This window comes from Alosa alosa, chromosome 19, assembly GCF_017589495.1.
Source record: "Alosa alosa isolate M-15738 ecotype Scorff River chromosome 19, AALO_Geno_1.1, whole genome shotgun sequence".
NCBI lineage: Eukaryota > Metazoa > Chordata > Actinopteri > Clupeiformes > Clupeidae > Alosa > Alosa alosa.
Genome location: NC_063207.1, coordinates 25,376,584 through 25,399,824, shown reverse-complemented (window position 1 = coordinate 25,399,824; position 23,241 = coordinate 25,376,584). Strand labels below are relative to the sequence as shown.

Here is a 23,241-nt window from a genome sequence, read left to right as displayed (position 1 = left end):
TATCCTTCATGATCATTGTGAAATTGGAATGAAATTAGACAATTACCTGACATTCAACACATAGCTAAATCTTCAGCCTCATTAAACAATAAATAATCTACTCAAACCGCTAACATGTGTTTTAGATCCAACTCCTACTGTATATCCTCTCAAAAGTATATGAAGGCTTTAGTTGAAACAGGTATATTTCCAACTGCTTTAAAACCGCTTGAGTACAGGCCTATATCAAATCTATCGTTTTTTGAGCAAAGTACTTTGGAAAAAAGTTGTTTGCAATCAGTTAAATACCTTCCTCAGTGAAAAAAATGTTTTAGATTTTTGAACAGAGAATAAATAATGATTTAATTTGAATAGTTGCAAATGTTATGAAAATAGGTCAAAATGTTTTTGTTGGATGTAAGGAACTAAAGGTCTGTTCAAGTCCTATGACTGGCCAAAGGATCCTATTAATGACCAAATAAACATTAGTCTACATTGAAATACATTAAAAAGGAAAAATACTTGTGAATACTTAAGTATTTTTAAAACAAGTACTTCTGTACTTCAACTTAAGTACAAATCTGACTTAGCAACTTTCACTTGTATTGGAGTAATATTTGACAAGGTGTATACTTTCACGTAAGTAAAGGAATTGTGTACTTCGTCCACTTCTGCCTCTGTTTGATTCAAGGCCAATCAACCAGAGCCTAGTATTTTTCAAATCTGACAACAATTACTGCTCAATCCAAACAAATTGTCCAAATTGCTTCAATAGTACAGGCACAAATGTGTCAGGGATGGCCCCGGAATAAGAAGGAGATTTGAATGGATGTGCCAGCATCCCCCAGATTAATGCGCAACCTTAAGCACATGTTTGGCAACAGGCAAGACACATTTTCTGGGGGTGCTGAGTAATGGGATTGGCCTCTGGATTAGCACAGCAATGGTGGCACTGGCTGCAAATCCCTCACACCATCTCTGAACTTAATCCTGCTAAATCTTAACACCGAATCCGACACCCAAACCTCCTGCATTACATACAACAGTTTAGCAATATTGTCAACAAATGTTTCGGTGTTGCTAAGAAATACATCCATGCGTCTAATTCTATTCTTGTCTAGGCTTTTCAAAAGGAAACCTTGCTTCACTACTTAATTGTATTTAGACCATTGTCTTTATGCAAATTAAGAAACAAACACACTTAAAAGACAGCATTTTAATTGACATTATTTTCCTGTCCTGAAGCACTCATGAACCACTACAGAGAAATTGCAGTCTAATACTAGGCTATGGTTTTCATGGTGTAAGCATCACATATGCATGGTGTAAGCAATATTATATGCAGTGTAGTAATATTGGAGTAGGCAATATCAAATATGCAATGTAACAATATATGTCACACAACAGCATGTTAAAGAAATATAATTCATAGAAACGCTACAAGTGCAATTACTACATCAGCCACACGATGGCAGCATTCACCACTTAATAGTTATTTGTTTCAAAATAGCCAAATGTGTGTTTTTCATGCTTTTCATGACTACTAACTGTAGTTTTCATGTTAACACATTTTTTAAAAGTACATCACTAATGTTTGACAGACCACTGCAGACACATAATGCGATGGTCAGACGAAGGCAAACAGACAGACGGACAGATATAAAAGAATGTGGACCCCCCAAAAAAAAAACAACAACAACAAAAAAACAAATGAGTATGAGGTGGGGGGTGGGGGTGTTTTCTGTACATTCAGTGGAGCCGGACGATCTTGAGTCACCCAACAGCCTGGGGTTGACAAAAACCTTCAGCGAGAGGGGGGTGGTGGTGGAGAGGGATGGTGCTGGCTACAAAGCTGCCCATGTAGCCTCAAGCCTGGAGTGCACAGTCAGAGCACATGTGGCTGACCACAATGACAAGACCCGGTGGCTTGGTCTGCATGACACACAAAGGAAAATATGCGCCAAACACACTATTGTGTGTGCGCTTCCCAGCCCTATCCAATATGTGCATGGGGAAAAAAAAAAAAAGATGACAATTTGAGTCAATAAAATAAATTCATCCGTTCTCAACAGATTTAACACTTGAGTGATGAGTACCAGTGTTGCGGTTAGTCAAAATGCAGAGCGAAGAAAACACACAAGAATGTCTGAGAAAGAGACAGTCCTGTGTTGTGTCCATCCGTGTTAGAGTGAGTGCAATCATTGTCCACCGCAGTTGTGCATGCTGGCGCCTGGAACAGCATAGCACCCTGCGATACGTCACGTATGAGGTATAGCATGTCGAGTTCTGAAAATGAACTGAGCATACGTATGACCCCTGTCCACATATTGCCTATTGCATTCTCCTCTTTTACTTCAAAGGACGGGTCACACAATAGCAGCCTTTACAATGACAATCTGTAGATAATGATATCCCTGGAATGATGTGCTCTTACACTTGTGTCCTCCAGGTGCACTTAAGACCTCCCCAACTCCATCTAAACACGGCATGCGCCGTGTACTTTCTTTACTAGCCTCCTTGTTGTTTTTCGTTCAATGACATGTATGAGGTTCACTCTGATTTGTTTTCACACATGATGGATAACAACAAAGAGTGAGTGCAGATCGATAGGCAGGCGAAGTGCTGCCATCTCAGGGCAAAATGAAGCGCAAATCTGGGGTCCAGATGAACTACAATCAAACTTGCCAATTACAGTTTATGATCTTTTTTTTTTCAGGGCCCAAATTTGAAGCAAGTGAAATAGTTCATTCCTCTCTGTTAATAAATACACCGCAGACAAACATCCACAAACACACAGACACAAGACACGCACTGCTCACCAATGCCCTACAGCTGTGTGCAGAGGGAGCACCTATTAACCACGACTGTGGGAATCGATAGGGAGCATAAAGAGGCTTAATCTTTTCAGGTGCTTGGGTCTGATTGCCCATTACACAATAACACATTTCTACCTCGTGAAGCATGAGAGCGAAACAAACAAGTCCCTCGCCCACACACGAGAGAGAGAGAGAGAGAGAGAGAGAGAGAGAGAGAGAGAGAGAGAGAAAGAGAGTGTGAGCGCGAGAGAGAGAGATTGTCAACAAGTCAATCCATACATTTTACTCGGCACATGGATGGATTAGCATGGATAGGCTGCTGGGGATGTCTGGAGCCTGAACGTAACCTCACTGGATAAAGCACAAAGTGAGAGGGAGCAGGAGGCCAGCACAGGCTAGTGGGAGACATGGGCTTGGGTCAGCACTGCTGTTTTATGGCTGCTGTCTGCTGGAGAAGCCCATGGAGGACACAACTCCCTCTGATGTCGTCGGAGTTAGGCCCAGATATAGACTTGGGGAGGGAAGCATAGGATTACAGGGCTTTGGCCACATACAGCTCCACCTAAACACACTTTAACACAGAACTGTACAGCTCAAAAGGCACACTATTTAAGAAGTGGGTTCCAGTATACTGGATAAAAAACAAGGAGCTTGAAAACTAAACCTCAATTCACTTTTGTTGATTTCTTGCAAAGAACCAGACCCACAATTCAATAATTTATAGATTTTTTTATTATTAAAAAAACAATTCCCATGTGTATATCATATATTTGTGTTGTGATGAGTTAACTCCAACAGAATGATAATAAAAAAAATGCAGTTTATTGATGGGTGTAGAATGGGAGCAGAAGTCTCCTCACATCAGGCTCATGAAGAAGGAGGAATCCTGGTGTGTGTGTGACTCGAGTGTGGAGCTTAGTCAGGAGTCCTCTACGTACTGAGCCAACACGACAGGTGGAGAACTGCTCCGTCTGGCAGATCCAGAACCGGAACCAGGACCACAGCTGGACTCACTTGGCCAAGAGACTGCTTCAAGCATTCTTCCAGACCTGAGAACGAGAAATAAAGACGGGAGAGAAACATAGAGAGTGACAGAGAGAAAGAGAGAGAGAGAGAGAGAGAGAGCGAGCAAGAGGAGATGGTAGAGAGAGGAAGACAAAAACAGAGTGAGGCAGCAGACAGAGAAGTAATCAAACCTACAGTGTTCACGTTCAAACTGGATTCTCGAAACCTCCAGAGGAGCCTTCACCTCGGGTTCAGACGCACGGCCCAGAAGATGGTGATCCCGCTGGACCTGCCCCCAGAAAAGAGGCTGCACTTAACCCTTCGACCGTGGAGCACATAACTATTCACAAATTATTGACGTCCTCAACTCCCTAGCAGATTGTAGCCCTCCATTCAACTCCCTGCAGTGCCGGCATATGGTGAGCGTGGGCTGCACTCTAAGCTACTAACCCCCCCTCCCTTCCTCTCTCTCTCTCTCAGCTACTCACTACTGGAAACACACAGGCAAATACCATACTATACACACACATGAATTAGCATGCGGACATAGACACCACAGAGGACACACTCACCACACACACACACACACACACACACACACACACACACACACACACACACACATGAATGGGAAAAGCAAAGTCATTGGCGTGGCAATCGAGGACAAATTAGCAGCTTGTTGGACGATCCTGTCGAATTGATCCCAAATCCCTGTTGCGCTGGGGATGTTGGACGGGATGTTGAGTTGACCAGCACGAGTCAAGTTACCAGAGCGTAGGGGGCATGCTGGGGGTGAGTGAGGGCGAGGTGGGGGCAGTAGTACTCCAGACAACAGATGAGCAGCGGTCATCTGAGAAGGCGCCGTCTTGTAGTGGCCTTGTCCACACGCGTGTCAGCCGAGCTCGTTCACAGCCTTGAGCAACATCGCAAGCCTCTGCCTGCCAGCCTGCTAATTGGTGACAAGCGTTCCCATAGGTTGGCTGGGCCCACCGCGTCCCTGGCGCCTACATTTGTTTGGCAGGGGGTGTTGTCGCCATGGAAATGCGTGCCTGTGTGAAAGTGGACCTTGAGAGGGAGTGTGGCATGTGCTCTAAGGCCAAAGCCCTGAGACATGATGTCACTTCAGTTTGTTTTGGTTACGGTAATTTGTTTAGTTGAGTTTGTGGATGTCTGATTTCAAGTGTTTGGCTGGGTCCGCACAAACACGCAGAGGGACGAGGGAGAGTAGTGAGAAGGTTCAACTGCACGTAGGGAGACAGCAGGAGCAGAATCAAAGATGGCGGGTTTGACTTTGAGATTAATGTCTTTCATGTACAAATATATTTATTTATTATTGATTTATATTATTTCAAATTTATGTTTCACTACTTACTTTTTTGCAGACAAAAAGTGAGAGTTTCGTGTGTTGTGCATGAGGGGCAAACGTGGAGGGAGAGGTTACGGCTCAGTGCAGTCCCATTTAATAAGCAGCGTCCACTTTCATGACAAACAGGCCTGGTGAGCCTCACGCCGACTCAAAGAGCCCACACAAGCTCATTAGCTCTCTGTCCGCTGATTCAAAACCAGTCGGTTTTATTTGAATTTAGCGCAGACATAAAGAGACAAAAGAACCTGAAGAATTACCAAACATTTTGATGTGAGTAGAAAGCTCGCCCTGGGGTTTGGGCCACTCCTGAGATCAACAGCAGACAACGTGGAGTGGTGGAGAGATCATAGGAAATAAATGGTGACATTAGAGGCGGTCAGACGGCCTTTAAAACGTGGACGTTTTTTTATGCGGGGGCCTGTTCTTGGGCTTTGAGCTCGGCGGCTTTATCCAGAGGTGCCATTATATGCTGATGGGAGGTGAAGGTGAAACCTAGTGACCCGATCGACTGTCAGAGTGACCTGATCGAGTGTTCATGAGGGAGAGAGGGAGGGAGAGAGAGATGGAGAAAGGCAGAGAGAGAGAGGGAGGACAGAAAGAGAGAGAGAGAGAGAAGAGAGAGAGAGAGAGAAGGAAGGAGAGAAAGAGAGAGAAAGAGGTGGGAGAGAGAGAGATAGAGAGAGAGACAGAGAGAGAGAGAAAGAGAGAGAGAGAGAAAGAGAGAGACTTCAAATGGACAATCACTTTACAAGACTGAAACATGTCCCAGCCAACCATGCGGGTCAACCTTGAGCACTCGCTCCTCCCATCCCCTCTTCCCCCCTGACAGCACTCCTGAGTGAGAGGACTGAGAGAGGGAGAGCGAGAGAAGGCCAGAGAAGAAGAAAAAAAGGAGAGAGCAAGAGAGAGAGAGAGAGAGAGAGAGAATGGAGTAGACTGTAGCCACAGTGGTCAGAGGCCATTAGCCTAATCCTGAAAGCAATCACATTAGCAAACAGTATGGAACTAACCCATTCACCCAGCAGCCACCCAAGGATACTGGCCATTATTCTGCTTCAGCAGAATACAGCACTTCTCGCCAACTGCTGCACTCTTTCAATGGCCACCAATGTGCATTATAATACCATAATAGCTCATTTTGCTGTTTTTTCTCAATGAATCAATAGAGAAGCATATCCATAATTCTCCAGGGCAGTATTGGCATGATGGGCATAGGGTGATTTGATATTAAAATGGCTAATGCCTACTGGGCCTATACTGAGGGGGTGGGGTGGGCAGGAGGGGGGTAAAGCCCTGAGCTGCTATTTGGTAGCTGTGCTACAGTGAACCTCAAACTGTTTCAAATTAACCGGCAAACGAGTGGGCAATTAGTAGGCATCGGCTCATGAAAATTGTTCATTAAGGCCGAGGTGACTGAACAATACTGGCTGGCATGGCCAAAGGAGCGCAGTGGTGTTCCACGTCTGTGATATATCTGTTGGAAGACTCCGGTTTTTCCATTTCCGACAATGTTGAACTACCAGAATAGGATTTTGATATGCAACTGTAAGTATAAATGCAGAGGATTTTTTTTTTTTAGAGAATTACACAAAATTGATATCGATATTCCAGAAAAAAACATAACAAAACCTTTTTGATATCCGGCTATGAAATCTATCTATACAAAAGTTATAAAAATCTATGTCGAAACCCTTTGGGAATAGCTGCCAAATCGTCGGCACAGATGTGAAATGTTGAGACTCGCTGAGTCATCCTATTAAAAACCAGCCGTTGCTGGCATGACCCTTAGCCGTGTCCACCTGTCAGCTGGGAGTCCCAGCCAGCATTGCTGATTGAAGCGCACGCACACGCGCACGTGTGTGTGTTCATTCGTGTGCCTCGTTCTTTACGCCCCGGCTAAAGCATGCCCTTTTCAACAGCCGAGATGACTAAACACTGGAGGTGCCAGTTTTCCCCCTGTTCTCCCGATGTAACTTATGGAGACGTCGTCCGACGAGCAGAGGCTGTGACCCATGAAGCCGGCCCCGCAGCACGCTCCCAGGGCACGGGGCTGTCTGCCAGGGGACTGTAACGGATTCCACTCCAGTGACAAGTCGATAAGTGCATTTAGCGCTACGCATCTGAGCATATGGAGCTGGACAGTGGTGCACATGGTCACAGCCTCAGTCAAGGGTAAAAAGGGGGGCTCACTGTCTGTACTCTCTGCTCTCCAGTTGGGACATCTGCACTAGTAAATGATTTGAAAAGAATAGATCAAGGCTCGGTGGTTTTAAATAATCACTAGTGTCTTGACAAAACTGATCAGGTTAAAAATAAGCAGAGCATATTTGTTTTGGCAATTGCTGAAAAGCGTGACACTGCACACAATGGAGGACTCTGTGGCCATGTGCTTGTTTGGGTTGACTCATCTTTCAGTCCAAATTGCCAGATCAAATCTGCTGGGCATCAACCTGAAGCCATAGAGGGACACGGAGCACGGTGTGCTGCATCTTGATGATTAGGGTTTCTTTTTTTTTGCTTTCCTGTGCACTGGGATCGCATGACAGCAAAAAAAATCCCCTCAGAACTGTCTTCATCACTATTCATCACATGTGACTAATTTCATTTCCCCCATAATAACGAGTGGGGGCGAGGCCTGCAGAACGACAGTAAAATCTGGGCTTTGGCTCGGGTTCATGCCGCTAATTGATTGTTTTCGACGATGCAACAATCGTGTCAAGTTTATGTACGTCTGGCTCGTCCTTCTCAAAGGACAGAAATGCTCTCCGGGGGGTTGAAATAAACGCAATTCGGGATAAATAAGAACACAATAAAAGCGAGGAGGGGCGGATGAGAGACAGAGCAAGAGAAGAGAGAAAGAGAGAGCAAGAGACGAGAGAGGGAGAGAGAGAGAGAGAGAGAGAAAAGAAGAGAGGGAAGAGACAGGCAGAGATAGCTGTAACGATGACAAAGGAACCTGCCAGATGATTTCAATTCCATTCAACGGCATGAAAGCAACAGATATAAATCAAAAGTTCAATTGCCGATGATGACAAATGACTCTGGGGGCTGTTTAGAGCTCTGCAGGCCTGAAAGCCGAGGGAGGGAGAGGGGGGAAAAATGAGAAAAGTTGTTGTGGAGGAGCTGTGATTGGCCTACCTGTAGCCAGCTGTTGGCCTACAGCATTGCTGAGCTTGTAGAATCCCCTGCAGCACAGCGGAGAGAGCTGCTGGTCCAGTTTCTTCACAGAGTCCAGAAAAGCACTGCCGAGGGCCCCAAGAACGACCCCTGGCTCCAACTTGGTGGAGTCTAAACCCAAGGTTCCCGTGCTCACGGACAGGGATAGAGTTGCACAGTGACCATTGCCGGCCTGCATGAGTTGACTTGAGAGGATGGCACCGGGCAACCGGGTGGTGGTCTGGGAAAAGGTCCGCTCGACGGGCTCATCCTGGACCGCCATGACGTGCAGCTCCACGGCGGCTCCACGGGGCAGAGAGGGCACCACGGCCACCACCAGCGGCCCACAATGCATCTCTGGCTCCTCATAACTGTCCTCCTGTCAACCAAAACATGACATGATCAATTGCTTTCTACACAACACAGACTGTCAGTATGGGCCTCTATCTACCTTCCAACTACACATTAATCATCATGCTTGTGTAATTTGACAATGAGAGGCCTTGTCACATCATCAACCTGCCATTGAACTGACAAAAACTCAAAATTTAGTTGGGTAACAACACAGTGCAACACGGCATTCAACCAAGTTCAGATTTTTGAAAAGAGAATGTGGGGGCGCAGCCGATATCTCAGCTATTTCACAACATCTCACACCGCAGATGCTTATTAGCTAGCCGCCATGATGGGCCTTAATGATGTAATCAACAGAGTTGAAATCTGTTTTCATCCACATGCGTCACATATATGTGGGCCATTATCAGTCCTGAGGTCTTCTGCTGGCCGGTGGTACAATGTCGGCCCTCTCAAATAATTCTGAGCGACAGCCTCATCGGCTAATGGGGGAGAAATGAGTGTTTTATAAAACAGTCATTTTGCCTGAAGTCGATAGGGCAAAAACACTTAACCCCCTTTTCAATTTGCTGGATCAATTTTCATCCACTTACACCCCTCTCTGTAAGTGCAGAATAATGACAGGTTACATACACTTTATTTTGAAATTCGCTCCAAAGCTAAAAAAAAGAGCAGAGAAGAGCTTCGGAATAAAAAAAAGTCATTGACAAGAAAGACGTGTGTCCTTTTGTCCCACACACCCCTACCCCATCCCCCCTCACACCCCCCTCCAACCTCTCCATGTAGCACACAAGCCCGGCTTGACCCATCCCACTGTCTACATGAATGCAGCACTTACCTCGAGATTAAACTTTAGCAAAGGCCTAATTGTGCATCAACAGCCAATCTCGCCAAAAGTGTGTGACAACAAAAAACAAGTGGATGGATGAGAGTAGGGGGAAGGGGTATGAGAGGGGTGTGTGTGTGTGTTTGTGTGTGTTTGTGTGTGTGTGTGTGTGTGTGTGTGTGTGTGTGTGTGGAATGGGAGCAGGGAGGGGGTGCAGTGTATTAGAGATCAGAAAAACCTGTTTGCTCTTGAGTGGCATGACAGGATACATATATTGCGGGGCCTTTGATAAATGTTAGATTAGCACTTAACGGGAGCGGTGGGGGCTCCAAGAGGGGCCGGCGCGCGCCGCTTGTCAATAGCGATTGCCCTGAGACGCCACACAGGGGCCTGTGGGTGGGGGTGGCGCTAGGTGGGGGGGGGCTGCTCAGCCAGGCTTAAAGGCCAGCCCTGTGGCCCTGCTGCTTTGCCGTTACGTGCGTGTGTCTGTGTCTGTGTGTGTGTGTGTGTGTGTATGAGTAATCGTTGTGACGTGATTGCATGTGTAGTACGTGCCTATGTGTGCATGTCTGGGTATGATTTTACTGTGCACACGTCTATGCATGTGTATTTGTATGTATGTGTGAGTTCTGTGTTTGTGTATTGGTGTGTGTGTGTGTGTGTGTATGTGCCGTGACTAACACAACACCAGCCTCTTGCAGGTCACTACCTTTGAAAAATATGAACTTTTATGACTTTTTTACTTGTTTCTCCCCCTCATCTCAACTTGTCTGAGTCTGTTAAGTCAACAACATTCCTTGGTTTATATCCTCACTTAAGACCTCTCCGAGGTTTCTATGTATGTGTGTGTGTGTGTGTGTGTGTGTGTGTGTGTGTGTGTGTGTGTGTGTGTGTGTGTATGTCTGTAAGTGCAACCCCAGCTCTGGTTTAGACTGAGCTCCAGCACTTCATCACCGCTTCTCTGCCAGATGTGAAAGCACTCCGCCGCCTGACACCCTACTTGACAAGAAATCATTTATTAGATTAATCCAATAAAATAAAAGGGTGACAAATGTTGATATATGGCCGAGCTGAGTGCCTGGAGTGGGCCTGTCTATGCGATAGCGCTGCCCCCCTTACCACTGCACACACCACCCCACCAGCCTCCCTGCATGCCTTTAATGCAATCCATCTATTACTTCATTACAGTGGGCGCAGGCGCTTGCTCCCCCTTCCACCACACACACACCTCCCACACACACACACACACACACACACACACACCCTCAGCTCCATCTGCACTCCAGCAGGTGAGACGGTCTGTTGGACCCACACCGTCAGGGTGACCTGATTTCCTCCAGCTTTTGCCTTTTCCACTCATCTTTTTTCTTTTTCTCTCTCTCTCTCTCTCTCTCCGATCTTCTCTCTTTCTCACCCCCTTTTCTCGCAGGCCTTGCCCACTTGACTCTTGCGTGTCAAGCTTGAAGCAAACGGAGAGGAGAATTCGTCCTAGGAAAGTGCTCTCTCTTTCTGGCGAGAGAGAGAGAGAGAGAGAGAGAAAAAAAGAGCGAAACAAGCGTGCTGTAGAAAAGTAAGTGGATGCTGGCGAGAGAGAGAGAGAGAGGGAGGGAGAGAGAGGGAGAGAGAGAGCGACAGAGCTGCGGAGGCGTGAAAGCCAAACGGTAAACACCATAATAAGGAAGTGGTGTAAAGGCCGCGAGCAGCGGGAGGCTGATGGGGCCTGGATGCTCAGGCAGTTCCCCTACATTTCCTGCCCAGCGGGAGGCCTTCATCGGCTGGGCTTGCCGGCCGCACTCTGGCCCACACTCCACTCTCCCGTCACATCCACCGCTTCCTCTCGCTTAGGCGGGGGCCGCCTGTGTAAACCAGACCAGTGCTGCTGCTGCTGCTGCTGCTGGTGGTTTGGTGGCACCAGTTCCAAAAGTGGGCAGGGGGGGGGGGGACGAGTGTGGGGCCCCTAAATGTTTGGAAATGTGGAGCAGGAGGGGGGGCTGGCATGGGAGGACAGGGGATACAGGAAATCCTTGAGTCATACTACAAACATATCACTCAGCATTTGGGTGGATGAAGTCAGAAAAGTACCTATTTCAATGACTGAAGTCATAGACAAATATTAGCTCATGGCTCTCTCCATTTTTTATGTATTCATAAGCGATGGTTTGAGTGTGGTATTGACATAAAAGCAACGATATCCCCATAAGGAAGGATATATTCCAGGTCTGTGGAATATATTCACGCCATGAAGAAAGTTTGGCTAGATGAGTATAGTAAACTTTTAAATGTAACAGCATTTAGAAGAAAGACAATAAACTCATATACAAATACACCACACCAACGCGTCACCCCACCCCAGCCCAACACACCAAGGCCTCACTCACCAAACGACGCTCCACAAAGACTATTTCACACATGCGGCATCCGCACCACGCTCCCAATTAACCCCCCTGAGCTTCTCCGTCCACCTGATTAGAGAAATTATCAAAGCGCAAGAAAACAATGTGGCCACGCTCCGCATCAGCCCAGGGCCCCCCTCATGCGCGCGCGCACACACACACACACACACGTCCCTGCTATTAGTACAGCCTTCCGCCTGAGCGGCCTCGTCTCGTCCGGCTTGGCTGGTCTGATTGCTGGTTATGTTGTGTGTTTGCATCTGCAGTAAACACCATAAATTGTTTTGCCTGCATTATATTTGGGGGGAAAAACAATTCGATAAAAAGGGTTGTGCAATTTTGCCACCTCAGGTTGCTTGTGAAAGAGGAACATGGTGACTGATTTTACGTCAAACACAATGAATTAAATGACAGCTGAAAAGTGTGAGAGTGTGTGTGTGTGTGTGTGTGTGTGTGTGTTTGTGTGTGTATGTTAATCTTAGACAGGTGCGAACACAAGCTATCAGAAAGAGCAACAAGGTTGACTGGTTTCTGCGCAAACTGAAATACATGGGTGCCAAATGGGTGTGAATGATGGAAGTTGTTATTCACCAGCCAAATCCTCTGTACACACGCATACACTGCAGTAAAAGTTGTGAAAGTTTACTTGATAGGAAACAAAGAAATATAGGCGGGCCTTGAGAAGTCACAAGGGCCTGCTGCTGCTTCCTCATAAACAGGACGTGGTGTCAGAAAAAGCCCGGCTGACGTCTCAAAATCAAATCCACGCTGATCCGCATCCCTCGAGTTTATTTCGGCACCGTTTGGAACGATTAGACATCTTTAACCATTTCCTCGTGTCCCATTTTGCACAAACCCAACCCTTTTACCACTACTCCGGAGATGCATTTCATATGTGAACACGCTAACCAAAGCTCCAAAGTCACACAGCACCAACCATCTTTTTATCCCAGTGGCTTTCCATAATTTACTATTGTTCTTTGGCTGCCGCTTGGCTGGCGTCGGTGTCGGGGGGAGCGCTGGCACAGTTGTGAGAAGCGCGAGGGTGGGTAAAATATTCGGGTCTCTCCACGGGGGCTGTGTTATCTGTGTTTGACCTGTGTTAAATATTCTCATTACGCTCACTTCAAATGAGCGGTGGCGCTCAGCCTAATCCCCACCCCAGGGGAGAGCCGTTCAACCCCGGCCCAGGATGAAACAGAGGCTCGGCCCAGCCCTGCCATCCCTGCTGCACTCCAGCACAGGGCAACCGACACACACACACACACACGCACACACACGCGCGCACACACGCGCACACACGCGCACACACGCGCACACACACACACACACACACACACACACACATTCTATTATCCAAGTGTCAGTTTGACAAAGCTTGGAGCCCACCACTCTCAGTGCACACTTGCTCAGAAGGGCAGTGCCAACACCCCACACGCTGGCAAACAGGTGGGTGCGAGATTGGCCCCCTGCCCCTGCTTGAGCGTTTTGGGTGTTCATGTCCCTCTCTGAGCGACATCCGTCCTGCACTCTACTTTCCTCTGTCTCTCTCTCTCTCTCTCTCTTCTCTCCCTCCACCTCTGTCCATCCCTCGCTCTCCTCCTCACTCCCTGAGCTGGGCCGATGGCAGCCTGCTGGAGTCTGGGGAGGCGTGTGTGTGGGGTGGGGGGAGGTAAGCTGCTCAGAGGGTTCAAGCCGAGCTCTGGGAGGGTGACGCGGGTGGAGGTGCTAGGGGTGGAGGGCAGAGGGGGCGGAGGAGAGGGGAGGGGACGGGTGGAGGGTGGATGGGGTTAAGGATTAAGGAGGCTCTAAGGAAGACATCTGCTCCTGTGCTGAGCTCCATATTATCAAAGACACCAGCGTTTCCCAGATCATCAAGTTTTCATGAGCGCTCATACTGGTAAATATCAGCTCTTTTCCTCCAGAGGTGGGAGGGGCGGGTGATGGGGAAGAGAAAAGGGAAGCAGTCAAGATCTGCTAGTGTTGTGCTCACGCAAATCACATGTGCGTTTAGGGGGAGAGGGGATTTTCAGAAGGGACAATAGCCACGGTCACCCGAGAGTCTGGGTTTCGCTCGTCCTTGAGTCACAGAGGAGATCGGCCCACAGAGATTTAGCCAAAAGTCTGTTGTGTTTTAAAGGCCTCTCTCTGGCATGACCCACCACCGTCTCCACAGACAGTAATAACCTCCCCAAATTGCAGCCTAACCCTGTGCAGACTATTAAACTGACAATCTGCTATGTGCACCACATAAGGCATCCGTCCTGTTGTTAAACCACTCTAAGATCTAGGCTTGCAACACTCATCCGCTCATCCTTCACAGATGACTCACTAAACCTCAAGCATTTCCTATTCTGTCCCTTTGCAGAATCCAAACGAGTTGCCACCAGAATGGAGTATTTCTATCTACAGAATGAAAAGTAGCTTAAAATAAATCCCCAAAAAGTAAATAATAAATATAACATATAAATGGGAGGTGACTCACCTCGGCGTGCCCCAGCATTCTCTGCCAGACGGCCCTGGTGGCGGGTATGTGCCCAGGCTGGGTGACGTAGCAGTGGGCCTGCAGGGCATGGTGCAGTGTGAGGCTGGAGCTCAGTGCCTCCAGCACGCGTGCCATGTGGCCGAAGCACAGCTGGGCCTGCCGCGCCGCTCCCCCCGCTACCAGCTGCATGCTGCAGGGGACCAGTGCGATCTGCCCGGCGCAGAAGGCTGCCTCGTCCACCTGCACAAACAAACACACACACATTCACGTCAACATATGTGTATACAGTATGCACCTGTGAACGTGCATACACAGCACATGACAACAGGCATTAACATGCATCCTACCTTCAGGCATGTCACTGGAACAGTGATTACACTGATTAGCCGCATGAAGTAATATGTTAAACATATAGAAAGGTTCTCTGTCCGTGAGGCTTTATCTTATAGTTCCCAAAAGGCAAATGGCACAGACGTTCACAGATGCGTATCTGCCTTGGCCTCAGCAATAAAGCTGCTCTGAGCAGAGGATCCACACAAGTGCTTACTCGTGTCAGTATTTCCAGCTCACTCGATTTATTTTGGAACAACGGCCAAAATTCGATCATTGCTAAATCCTGATGCGGTGATTTATGAGGTGTTTTGGAACTGGCTGGCACATGGGCACATGGGCCCATGGAGGAGCTAGCTGGAGGAGGCCAGAGGAAAGGGAATGTGTGCTTGGGGAGGGGGGCTGCCGAGTGTGTCTGTCTCGGGGGCCCCGTCAGGTGGTGGCGGAGCAGACGACAGACACATCGGCGAGAGAAGCACTTCATTATTCTCCTGGGACGGGAATGGGGAGTGCGCTGGAACTCACTACTGTGCCATTTAACAGCGACTGCTGAGGTACTCCGAAATGTACGTTCCGTTTCTAGAACACCAGCACCACCCCGAGAACACCTGGCTTGAGTTACCCCTTCCCGTCTCATCCTGAAAACGCTTTTGCATCCATCCAAGCGTCTGGCGCAAAACACTTTTTCAAGGAGTTTATTTTCTTTCCTCCATGCACATGCCTCTCTGCTTTGCTTTGCTTTCTCCTTCTCTCTCTCTCTCTCTCTCTCTCTCTCTCTCTTTCTTGCAGCTGGGCTCGGCCATGAGGTTGATGCACAGGCTCCTCGGTTCGGGGAATAAATCTCGCCTCAAAATCAATCCATCGCTTGAAACACAATTACACACTCCCCCCACTGCTGGAGGAAAAAAAGGGGGCAAGACGGCAGCGGCAGCTTGGTAACATGTCAAAAGTGATAAATGCCTCTCTGCCTCTAAACAGAGAAATGGCTTGTGATGACATTGTGCTTTCTCTTAAATTAAGTGATACCAACTTATCGATTGAGATTTGAAACACACCCTCTCACACCAGCAAACATCCAGAGAGAGTACAAGAGACCTTTTTTTATTTGGGCAAGGAGACTACTCTCTGTTGAATTTTTCACACACCACGGGGTAAACGTATTTGTTTCTCAAACACAGTAGTGCTGGGTAGTACACCATGAATCCCCCTGGCTTCCAATCAAGGAGGTGCAACAATCAAATTAGCATCAATTACAGAGCTATGTTTGAATAGCAGAGCATCAATTAACAAGTTACACCTTTTATGCTATTTTGCCACCTAAAATGTACGTTTCACACTATTAGCCAAACGTGAGCTTCTATTTTTTGCACGTGAGCTTGCATACATCTTAACTGTTGTGCAAGATCATTAGCATAATTAGCTATGTGATAATTAGCTGGAAATCTAAGATTAACTCTTGTTAGGGAACAGTCCTACAATCAATCCTGTTCAGCCGCCTAAAATCCATATGATTAATGCAGGCAGATATGCAGGATGCTAGCTGGCATTTAGAGAGGTCAGGCCCAAAGAGACTCATAGTGCGACTGCTAAACTGCAAGGATCAAACTGTGGCCAGTCTGCTATGGCCTGAGTAAACAGTGTTAATTGGGGCTCTGGCAAAGGTATTTAACACTGGTGAGCCAGGCTGGAAAGGGGGTGGGGTGGATGGTGACCTTTCCAGGGATCAGAGAGGAACTGATCAATTGATACCTCGCGTGAAACAAGGTCTTTAACCGCTTAACATACATAAATGAGGATCACATTTCCAAACCAGATTACCAGGTTAAGCAGTGACTTGGAGTATTAGTCCAGGCCTTTGGAAATCTATTCTTCCCCCGTGCCGATTTAGATAGCCGCACACTGGTGCTGGAACCAATCAGCAACAAGCATTTTGCATGATTCTAAAACAAAATAAAAGTTTCGAAGCAAAATGGCAGCTCAATGGCATGTTCAGATGTGGCTGAGGCATGAGTAAGTGCTCTTCCCCGCGTTAGTCTTAATAAAATCAGCAGTTTTTGTGAAATGTGATTTGAGAATAACAGATCGGGAGGAGGAAAAAAAGAGGGACGCTTAGCTGGAGGGGCGATACAGTCACATCCATTTCCATAATCATATAGGTTTCCCATGATTCCTTGCTCCTGGGTTCACTTGTCAACTTTGATGAATCCTCAGCATCTGCCTCTGCTGCTCCAAATTACTGGGACAGGGCTGGAGATGGGAAGGGTTGGGGGTGTGTGTGGGGGTTGTGGTGGGTGGGTGGTTGGGGGGCTTCTGGCTTTCAAATAGCTGGATCAATCACTGGATCATTTACCTGCAAGCGTTACCCGGCAAAAGCGCGAGCAATACATCTATGTCGGCAACGGCACGGCATAAGCGGCCCGAGACGTCTGCAACAAATCGTCATTGGCATTCCACTTATGAGCCATCAAACGCTATCAGATCCTCACCGCGGAATCTCAGATCAGCTCGGACGCACGCCGAGGATCTCTTTGGCTTAGCGAGCCATCAAAAAACCCACACCGCTTTTTATCTAAAAAAGAGAGAGGAGGTGGGAAAGGGGGGGCCTTATTTGTTGATTTGAATATCAAAAGAGGCCACAGCAAAGCCCCTCGACTGTTATTATACAAAAAACTCCCATAGCTTCACCAAGCAGGTGTGTAATGATCAATTATTAAGGGCCTGGCTCAGGTGACTCCTTGCACCAAGGGGGCGGGGGCATGGCTTTCTGTGGCGAGCCTGCGAGGGGAATACTATTTACATAAAATTAACAGTTCAAAAGAATGAGTTCACACACCAATCAAACTTGTTAATTGACTGTCAATGGCGCGTCTCTGAATATACAACACAACTACATTATTCATCGGCGCGTGTTGACAGGGAAGACAGTCCAATTTGCATGGGTGTCCTAAACCTGATCAACAACCGCTGTGCCACATGCATTTTTAATAGGCCAGGAAGAAACGTTTAATATTCATTAGGGTCAAACAATCACATATTTCATTTAACTTTCCATCGCTTGCAGATTATTTGTCAAAAGACCAACATAAAATATAATTGTTCTGAAATGGGGGAACATTCACAATTTTTTTTCAGCTGCATTTTTACATTGCATTACACAGCAAATAGGGTATTACAACAATGTCTTTGCAAGACTCAAACATTTCACTGCTTCTACTAAAAATAATTATTTCAAACATCCAGTTCTAAAAATGGCCTGCAATTTACATTTTGCCGCCAGTGAATCTCATTGCAGGCTATTAATGTGAGAGGGGATGAAATATGACGTTATGAAACTTATTTCAGACTGATTTCCTCACAGCAGCGAAAACTTTATCCACGCAACACTTAGATCCATCATAACGCTGGCCACTTTCACTGCATTAATTAAATGCGTGTTTTTGGCTTCATGCTTTATCGACCTTTATTTCATGGCTTAAACACCATCATTTTTCATAAAGCCAATGGTGTGTCAAAAGGTCATTGAGCCCCAAGGTCTCTGCTGGGTTGGAGACTCTAACACGTATGTAAATGATCGCTCTGACTGGTCTGGGCGCGGCAGCTCTGGAACCTTCCGTGACACTTCAACACGTCTGAGGTGTTTTAATGGTCTTTTATGGAAGTCTCTGAGGCATGGCTCTGACTTTACATATTTATATTTGTGTTGTGCGACAAGGTGTTGGAGGTGACCTTTGGGGTATGTATTTTTCCTGTCTTTTTTTCTCTTCAGGGTGTTTTTTCTGGCTGAAGAGGTGTTTGGTGGAGAGGATGGGCCATGCTGGGTAAAGTGACCTGGTATTGATGAACAGTCAGGCTTCTCACTGGCTCCAAGGACATGCCGAGTAAAAAGAGTGCTGGGCTTTCATCAGATATGCTAATGGTCCCATTTCCCCCCTGAATCATGCATAATTGAACTATGGAAAAGCTAATTCCAATGTGTATATACTCACTGCCATAAACCAAGCCACTTTACACTAGAGGTTTGCTGGCAAAAGTAAATCAAACAAATCAATATGGTCTTCAGGCTACTTGGATTTCTTCTTCAACATCCCTACATCTCTACAAGGCCTATAACACCACATAATCAAAGAAAGTATTATATATCAATATAGTAATACCAGTCTGATTGCTTATACAGAGGATTGACATGAAAGATGGTGGTGTACCTACAAATCACTCAAAGCCTAGGACAAATATGGACAGATCTACAACATCAAAGCCACACAAATTGGCCTAAATAAAGTATATATTAGACTTTCTTGAAAAATGCACATTGGTCATTGTAAAATAAATATTTGATCATATGTTCTAATATAAGTTTAGTGTAAAAACTGTCACTGTAATATTCCTATTGAAAAATAAGTATTACATTCCCATTGGATTTCTTGAGTGACATTGTTCAGTCCCTTTTTTTGCTGTGGGTGGCAGTTTGTCAGGTCTGTGTGCTGTGAATTCATCTTCAGCTAACTTCCAGTCTTTGGGCTTCTTCAGCATTAGTGCATTCAAAGGCAATCACGTCTCCCGAGCGGGAGAGCACTAGGAGACGGTCTCGCGTCGCGCTCGCGCCCCCGAGGTAATTCAGATCCTCTGACACTCGCAGCCATTTTTTAACAAATACTCAAATTCTCATCGCATGCATAACCTTTCTTTGCCCCCTGCACACTGCTAAGTTTCTGAGCAGTGCGGCCTCATCATCAAAGGTGTCTTCATGGGAAGCAAAACAAAAAGATGATGTGTATATAAAAAAGCCCTTTCTGTCTTGTGCTTGTGCTCTACTTTAGGCCTAACCCTTCCATGCTCAACTGTCACACATCATCAGCGTTATGGGAACAGCCACAGAAATAGCCGTACAAGATGCACAAAGGAAGGCCAACGCCGGGGACCCCGCTGCAACATCCTCCCAGCCTCAGCACAACCACATCCCCCAACAAACACACACACACACACACACACAAAAGCAACAACAAAACGAGTGTATGATCCCACACACACCAACAACAGTATTTAACACTGTAACGACAGCCGGGTTAGTATGTGGATGATGCTGGATAGGGGCAGACGATGCTTGCCCTCCCCCCTCCTCCGCACTCACCCACCTCTGCCTCCCCTCCTCTCCTCTCCTCCACTGTCCCTCCACACGCAGCGGTGTGGGTCCAGCATTCCTGCCTGTCTGACCTCGGCATGCCCACATCGGTGTGGATAAGTAACACTGTCACGTCCGCTCTGTGTCAACTTTATGCTGATTGCTCTCCTCTATCGCTCGTTGGCCAGCGTAAACAAGGTCAGGAGCGGAGAGGCTTTTCAGATACCTCACACCAGCTTATTCACCATAAGGAAATATAATGTGTTGTCATACAAAATATATAAATGCTTAAATTATTATACTTTTGCTTCATAAGTTTCATAATATTAATTCAATTGAATTATTGAATTGTTTTTTGTGATTACAGTGAAACTTTTAACCTCTGCATTTTATGTATTACACCCTGGAGAGAAAATGCCTGTAAATGTTAAAGGGCTTCACTAGTAAGGTGACAAAATGAGGAGAGCTGTGGCGGCCTGTGCAGAAAGGGCGAGGGGGGGGGGGTACAGTTTCCCTTTGCGTTAGGGCACAAATGCCCCGTCGCCATCAGCTGTCTCGACCTCTGATTTTTTGACAAATTGGTTGTGAGGCTTTTACGACTGATGCACATATCGCAAAAATCATTTCTGCCAAGCTTCTTCTATGACCTGCCCGTGGGACATGACAGGCTCCTCGACGCATCGCTCGATCAAACCGGATCTTTCCAGGACAACGCAAATGATGACAAATTCCATCATCCCGCATTATGCGCTTTCCCGCTAATCTGCCTAATTCGAGAGAGTAGGGGAGGGTTTCGCCGTTTCAGCTGAGGGGCATGTTGTCTGATTGAATGATGCTGAAGCCACAGCCCTCCTCTCTTCCCTCCGTCCCTCCCTTCCTCCAGATCCAGCTGTGACCACCTCTCCTCCTCCTCCTTCCTTCCCTATCTCTCTCCCTCTCTCTCTCTCTCTCTCTCTCTCCTCCCTCTCCCTCTCTCTCTCTCCCACTCTTCCCTCTCCCTCTCCCCTCTCTCTCTCTCCCTCTCTCTCTCTCTCTCTCTCTCTCTCTCTCTCTCTCTCTCTCTCTCTCCACTCTCTCTCCCTCTCTCTCTCTCTCTCTGTCCACATCACCATTACTTTTCTTCTTCTTTTCGCCACACTGTCAGGATCTAACAGTAAGACTACCTGAGCCTCTGTTTTGGTTGTGAACTTGGTACATGGTGAGAAAGGAAAGAAAAAAAAACAATGTGTGAGCCTGGGTTCTTTTCAGCTGCTCTGTGTGTGTGTGTGTGTGTGTGTGTGTGTGTGTGTGTGTGTGTGTGTGTGTGAGAGGAGGGGAGTGGGGGGCAGAGTGAGCCGCACACACTTTGTCTTCCACCTGACCTCCAGTGGCACATCAGCCTGTCACATTGGGGGAAGATGCGGCCGGAGATGGGACGGTCCCCCTGCATCGGCCACTGGAGCAATCATTTAGCAGATAGGATTCGGCCACTTGGACACGCCAAGGTTACGTGGCCCGTGCTGCTTAAAGCAACCGGACAACCTGCAGAAGACATCTATAAATAAAAAAAGGGGGAAAACAGGAGGAAGAGGATGGGGAAGAAAAAGCAAAACAGAGGAGAAAAAGTCTCCTTGAACTCCAGCTGGTAGTTCCGTTTCCTTTCAAAAGATGGCAGTATGACTGCATGGTAAAAAGCGAGAGGGAGAAGGCCATTACTCCACACACAGGCACAGGCACAGGCACTGCTTCCTTACAGGGCTTCTATTTTCTTAAAACATACAACAAGCCAAAGAGCCAGAGAGTGTATTTTCTTTGACAATAGGAAAGCTGTTTTGGTCAAAAAAATTGCATGTTACTGTCAGCAACTCTGTTGAAGGTTATCCGAGTTTAATCTTTGCAGTTTTTATGTGCTTCTCGTACACAGATCATCAAAAAGAGGAAAACATATTTATTTATTAATGTGAAAAAGTGAAAGACATTTTTGAAATTGTCATCTTATTTTCAATATAAATACAATTTATTTTAAATGATAGAGTTCTATTGAATAAAAAGCCTAGAACATTTTTTTGTCTTAAAAAAAACAAAAAAACATTTATCTCATCTTTTAAATTTTGTACTATCAATTATGAAACTTCATCCTTTCAAAAGTCTTTTCAAAGTCATATTTGAAAGGCTAAAATTAATTTAATTCTGGCGCACAGAATGCATCAGTGCTGACATTCATACTAGCTGACACACACACTTATAAATACATCCGTATGAATAATAAATGGATGTAACACTGAACATGTTGGTGTGTCGTCCGGACCACAGACTGGCTTAAAACAGGACATGGTGTATTATTCATCCGAAACACTTTTATATCTGTAGAATGTGCTAAAATGACAATGGCTAATGAAAAATGAATGACCCAGGTTAAAAGTTACTGCTCAAACGAAGCCCTCGATGAGAAATTAATGACCGCGTGAGTGCCCAAAAGTAAATGGGACATAAATGTTAATATCATTGAGCCATCAGTTTTTACTGCTATTAAAAACTAACATCTCCTTAATAAATTAAGACAAAACTGCAATGCTCGGCCACCATTGCATGAAGACCCAATAATCATGTTTCACCAGAAGCACTTAACGTCAGGCTCAATAGAACAGAGTTGTGGGAATATGGTGAGTGTAAAAGGGCTGAAAAGTACACTCAGAATATGCGCTTCTTCGCAAGCTCAGGCCCCCTGTCCGACTGGCCAATATTTGGAGAGCTCCCGGCGCGTCCCCTTAAAGGGCAGTGCTACGCACACTCCACCTGTCTTCACACTTCACGTGGGAGAGAGCCTAGTTAGCGAGCACATGGCCTGACTCCCCATGTCTCTGTTTGTCCATCACTACACCCTAGTGTGAGCCTCCCCTCCCCTCCCTCCCCTCCCTCCTCTCCTCCCCTGCTCTCTCTCTCTTTCTCCCTCAACGCTGAGTTTCACGGCCGTGTGCTATTAGCTCATCTGCACCGTGGCTCTTCTTTGGCCTCCCAGTGTCGTGTCGTTTAGAATTAAGCAATGCTGCGTAGTACCGAACGCCATACACCCATATACTGTGTTGTCAGTGCTGTGTAATGTCTTGTTGTACCATGCAGTCTTGTGTTATCTGGCATGTTGTGTGGAGTTGTGTTTTGTTGCAATGTATTCTGTGTTGCATTGTATTCTACACCTGTGCGTTGTGCTGGGCAGTGTCGTGACATGTTGACTTGTTGGTCAGTATTGTGTAATGTTTTGCAGTGCTGCGTTGTGTCGTGTTGTTGTCTGCTGGTCTGGACAGTGTCATGGAGAGCTTTGTTCTGTTGTGTTGTATTGTGTCATGTTGCTTTGTGCTGGGCAGTGCTGCATGCCCCCAACGCCACCTTCATCACCGCAGGCAGAAGACCACAGCCACCTACAAATAGCATGGCT

General features: G+C 46.6%; 1 protein-coding gene across 1 annotated transcript in view; it reads right to left on the bottom strand.

Moving 5' to 3' along the window:
• Positions 1-3,515: 3,515 nt before the first annotated feature.
• dph6 (diphthamine biosynthesis 6) overlaps positions 3,516-23,241 on the bottom strand; it is a 57,224-nt gene continuing 37,498 nt past the window's right edge. The window contains exons 13-15 of the mRNA XM_048228607.1: positions 14,381-14,620; positions 8,305-8,701; positions 3,516-3,844 (exon numbers count right to left, since the gene is read on the bottom strand). Coding sequence (XP_048084564.1) covers positions 3,726-3,844; positions 8,305-8,701; positions 14,381-14,620 — 756 coding nt within the window. The 3' untranslated portion in view covers positions 3,516-3,725. The remainder of the gene's footprint in view (positions 3,845-8,304; positions 8,702-14,380; positions 14,621-23,241) is intronic.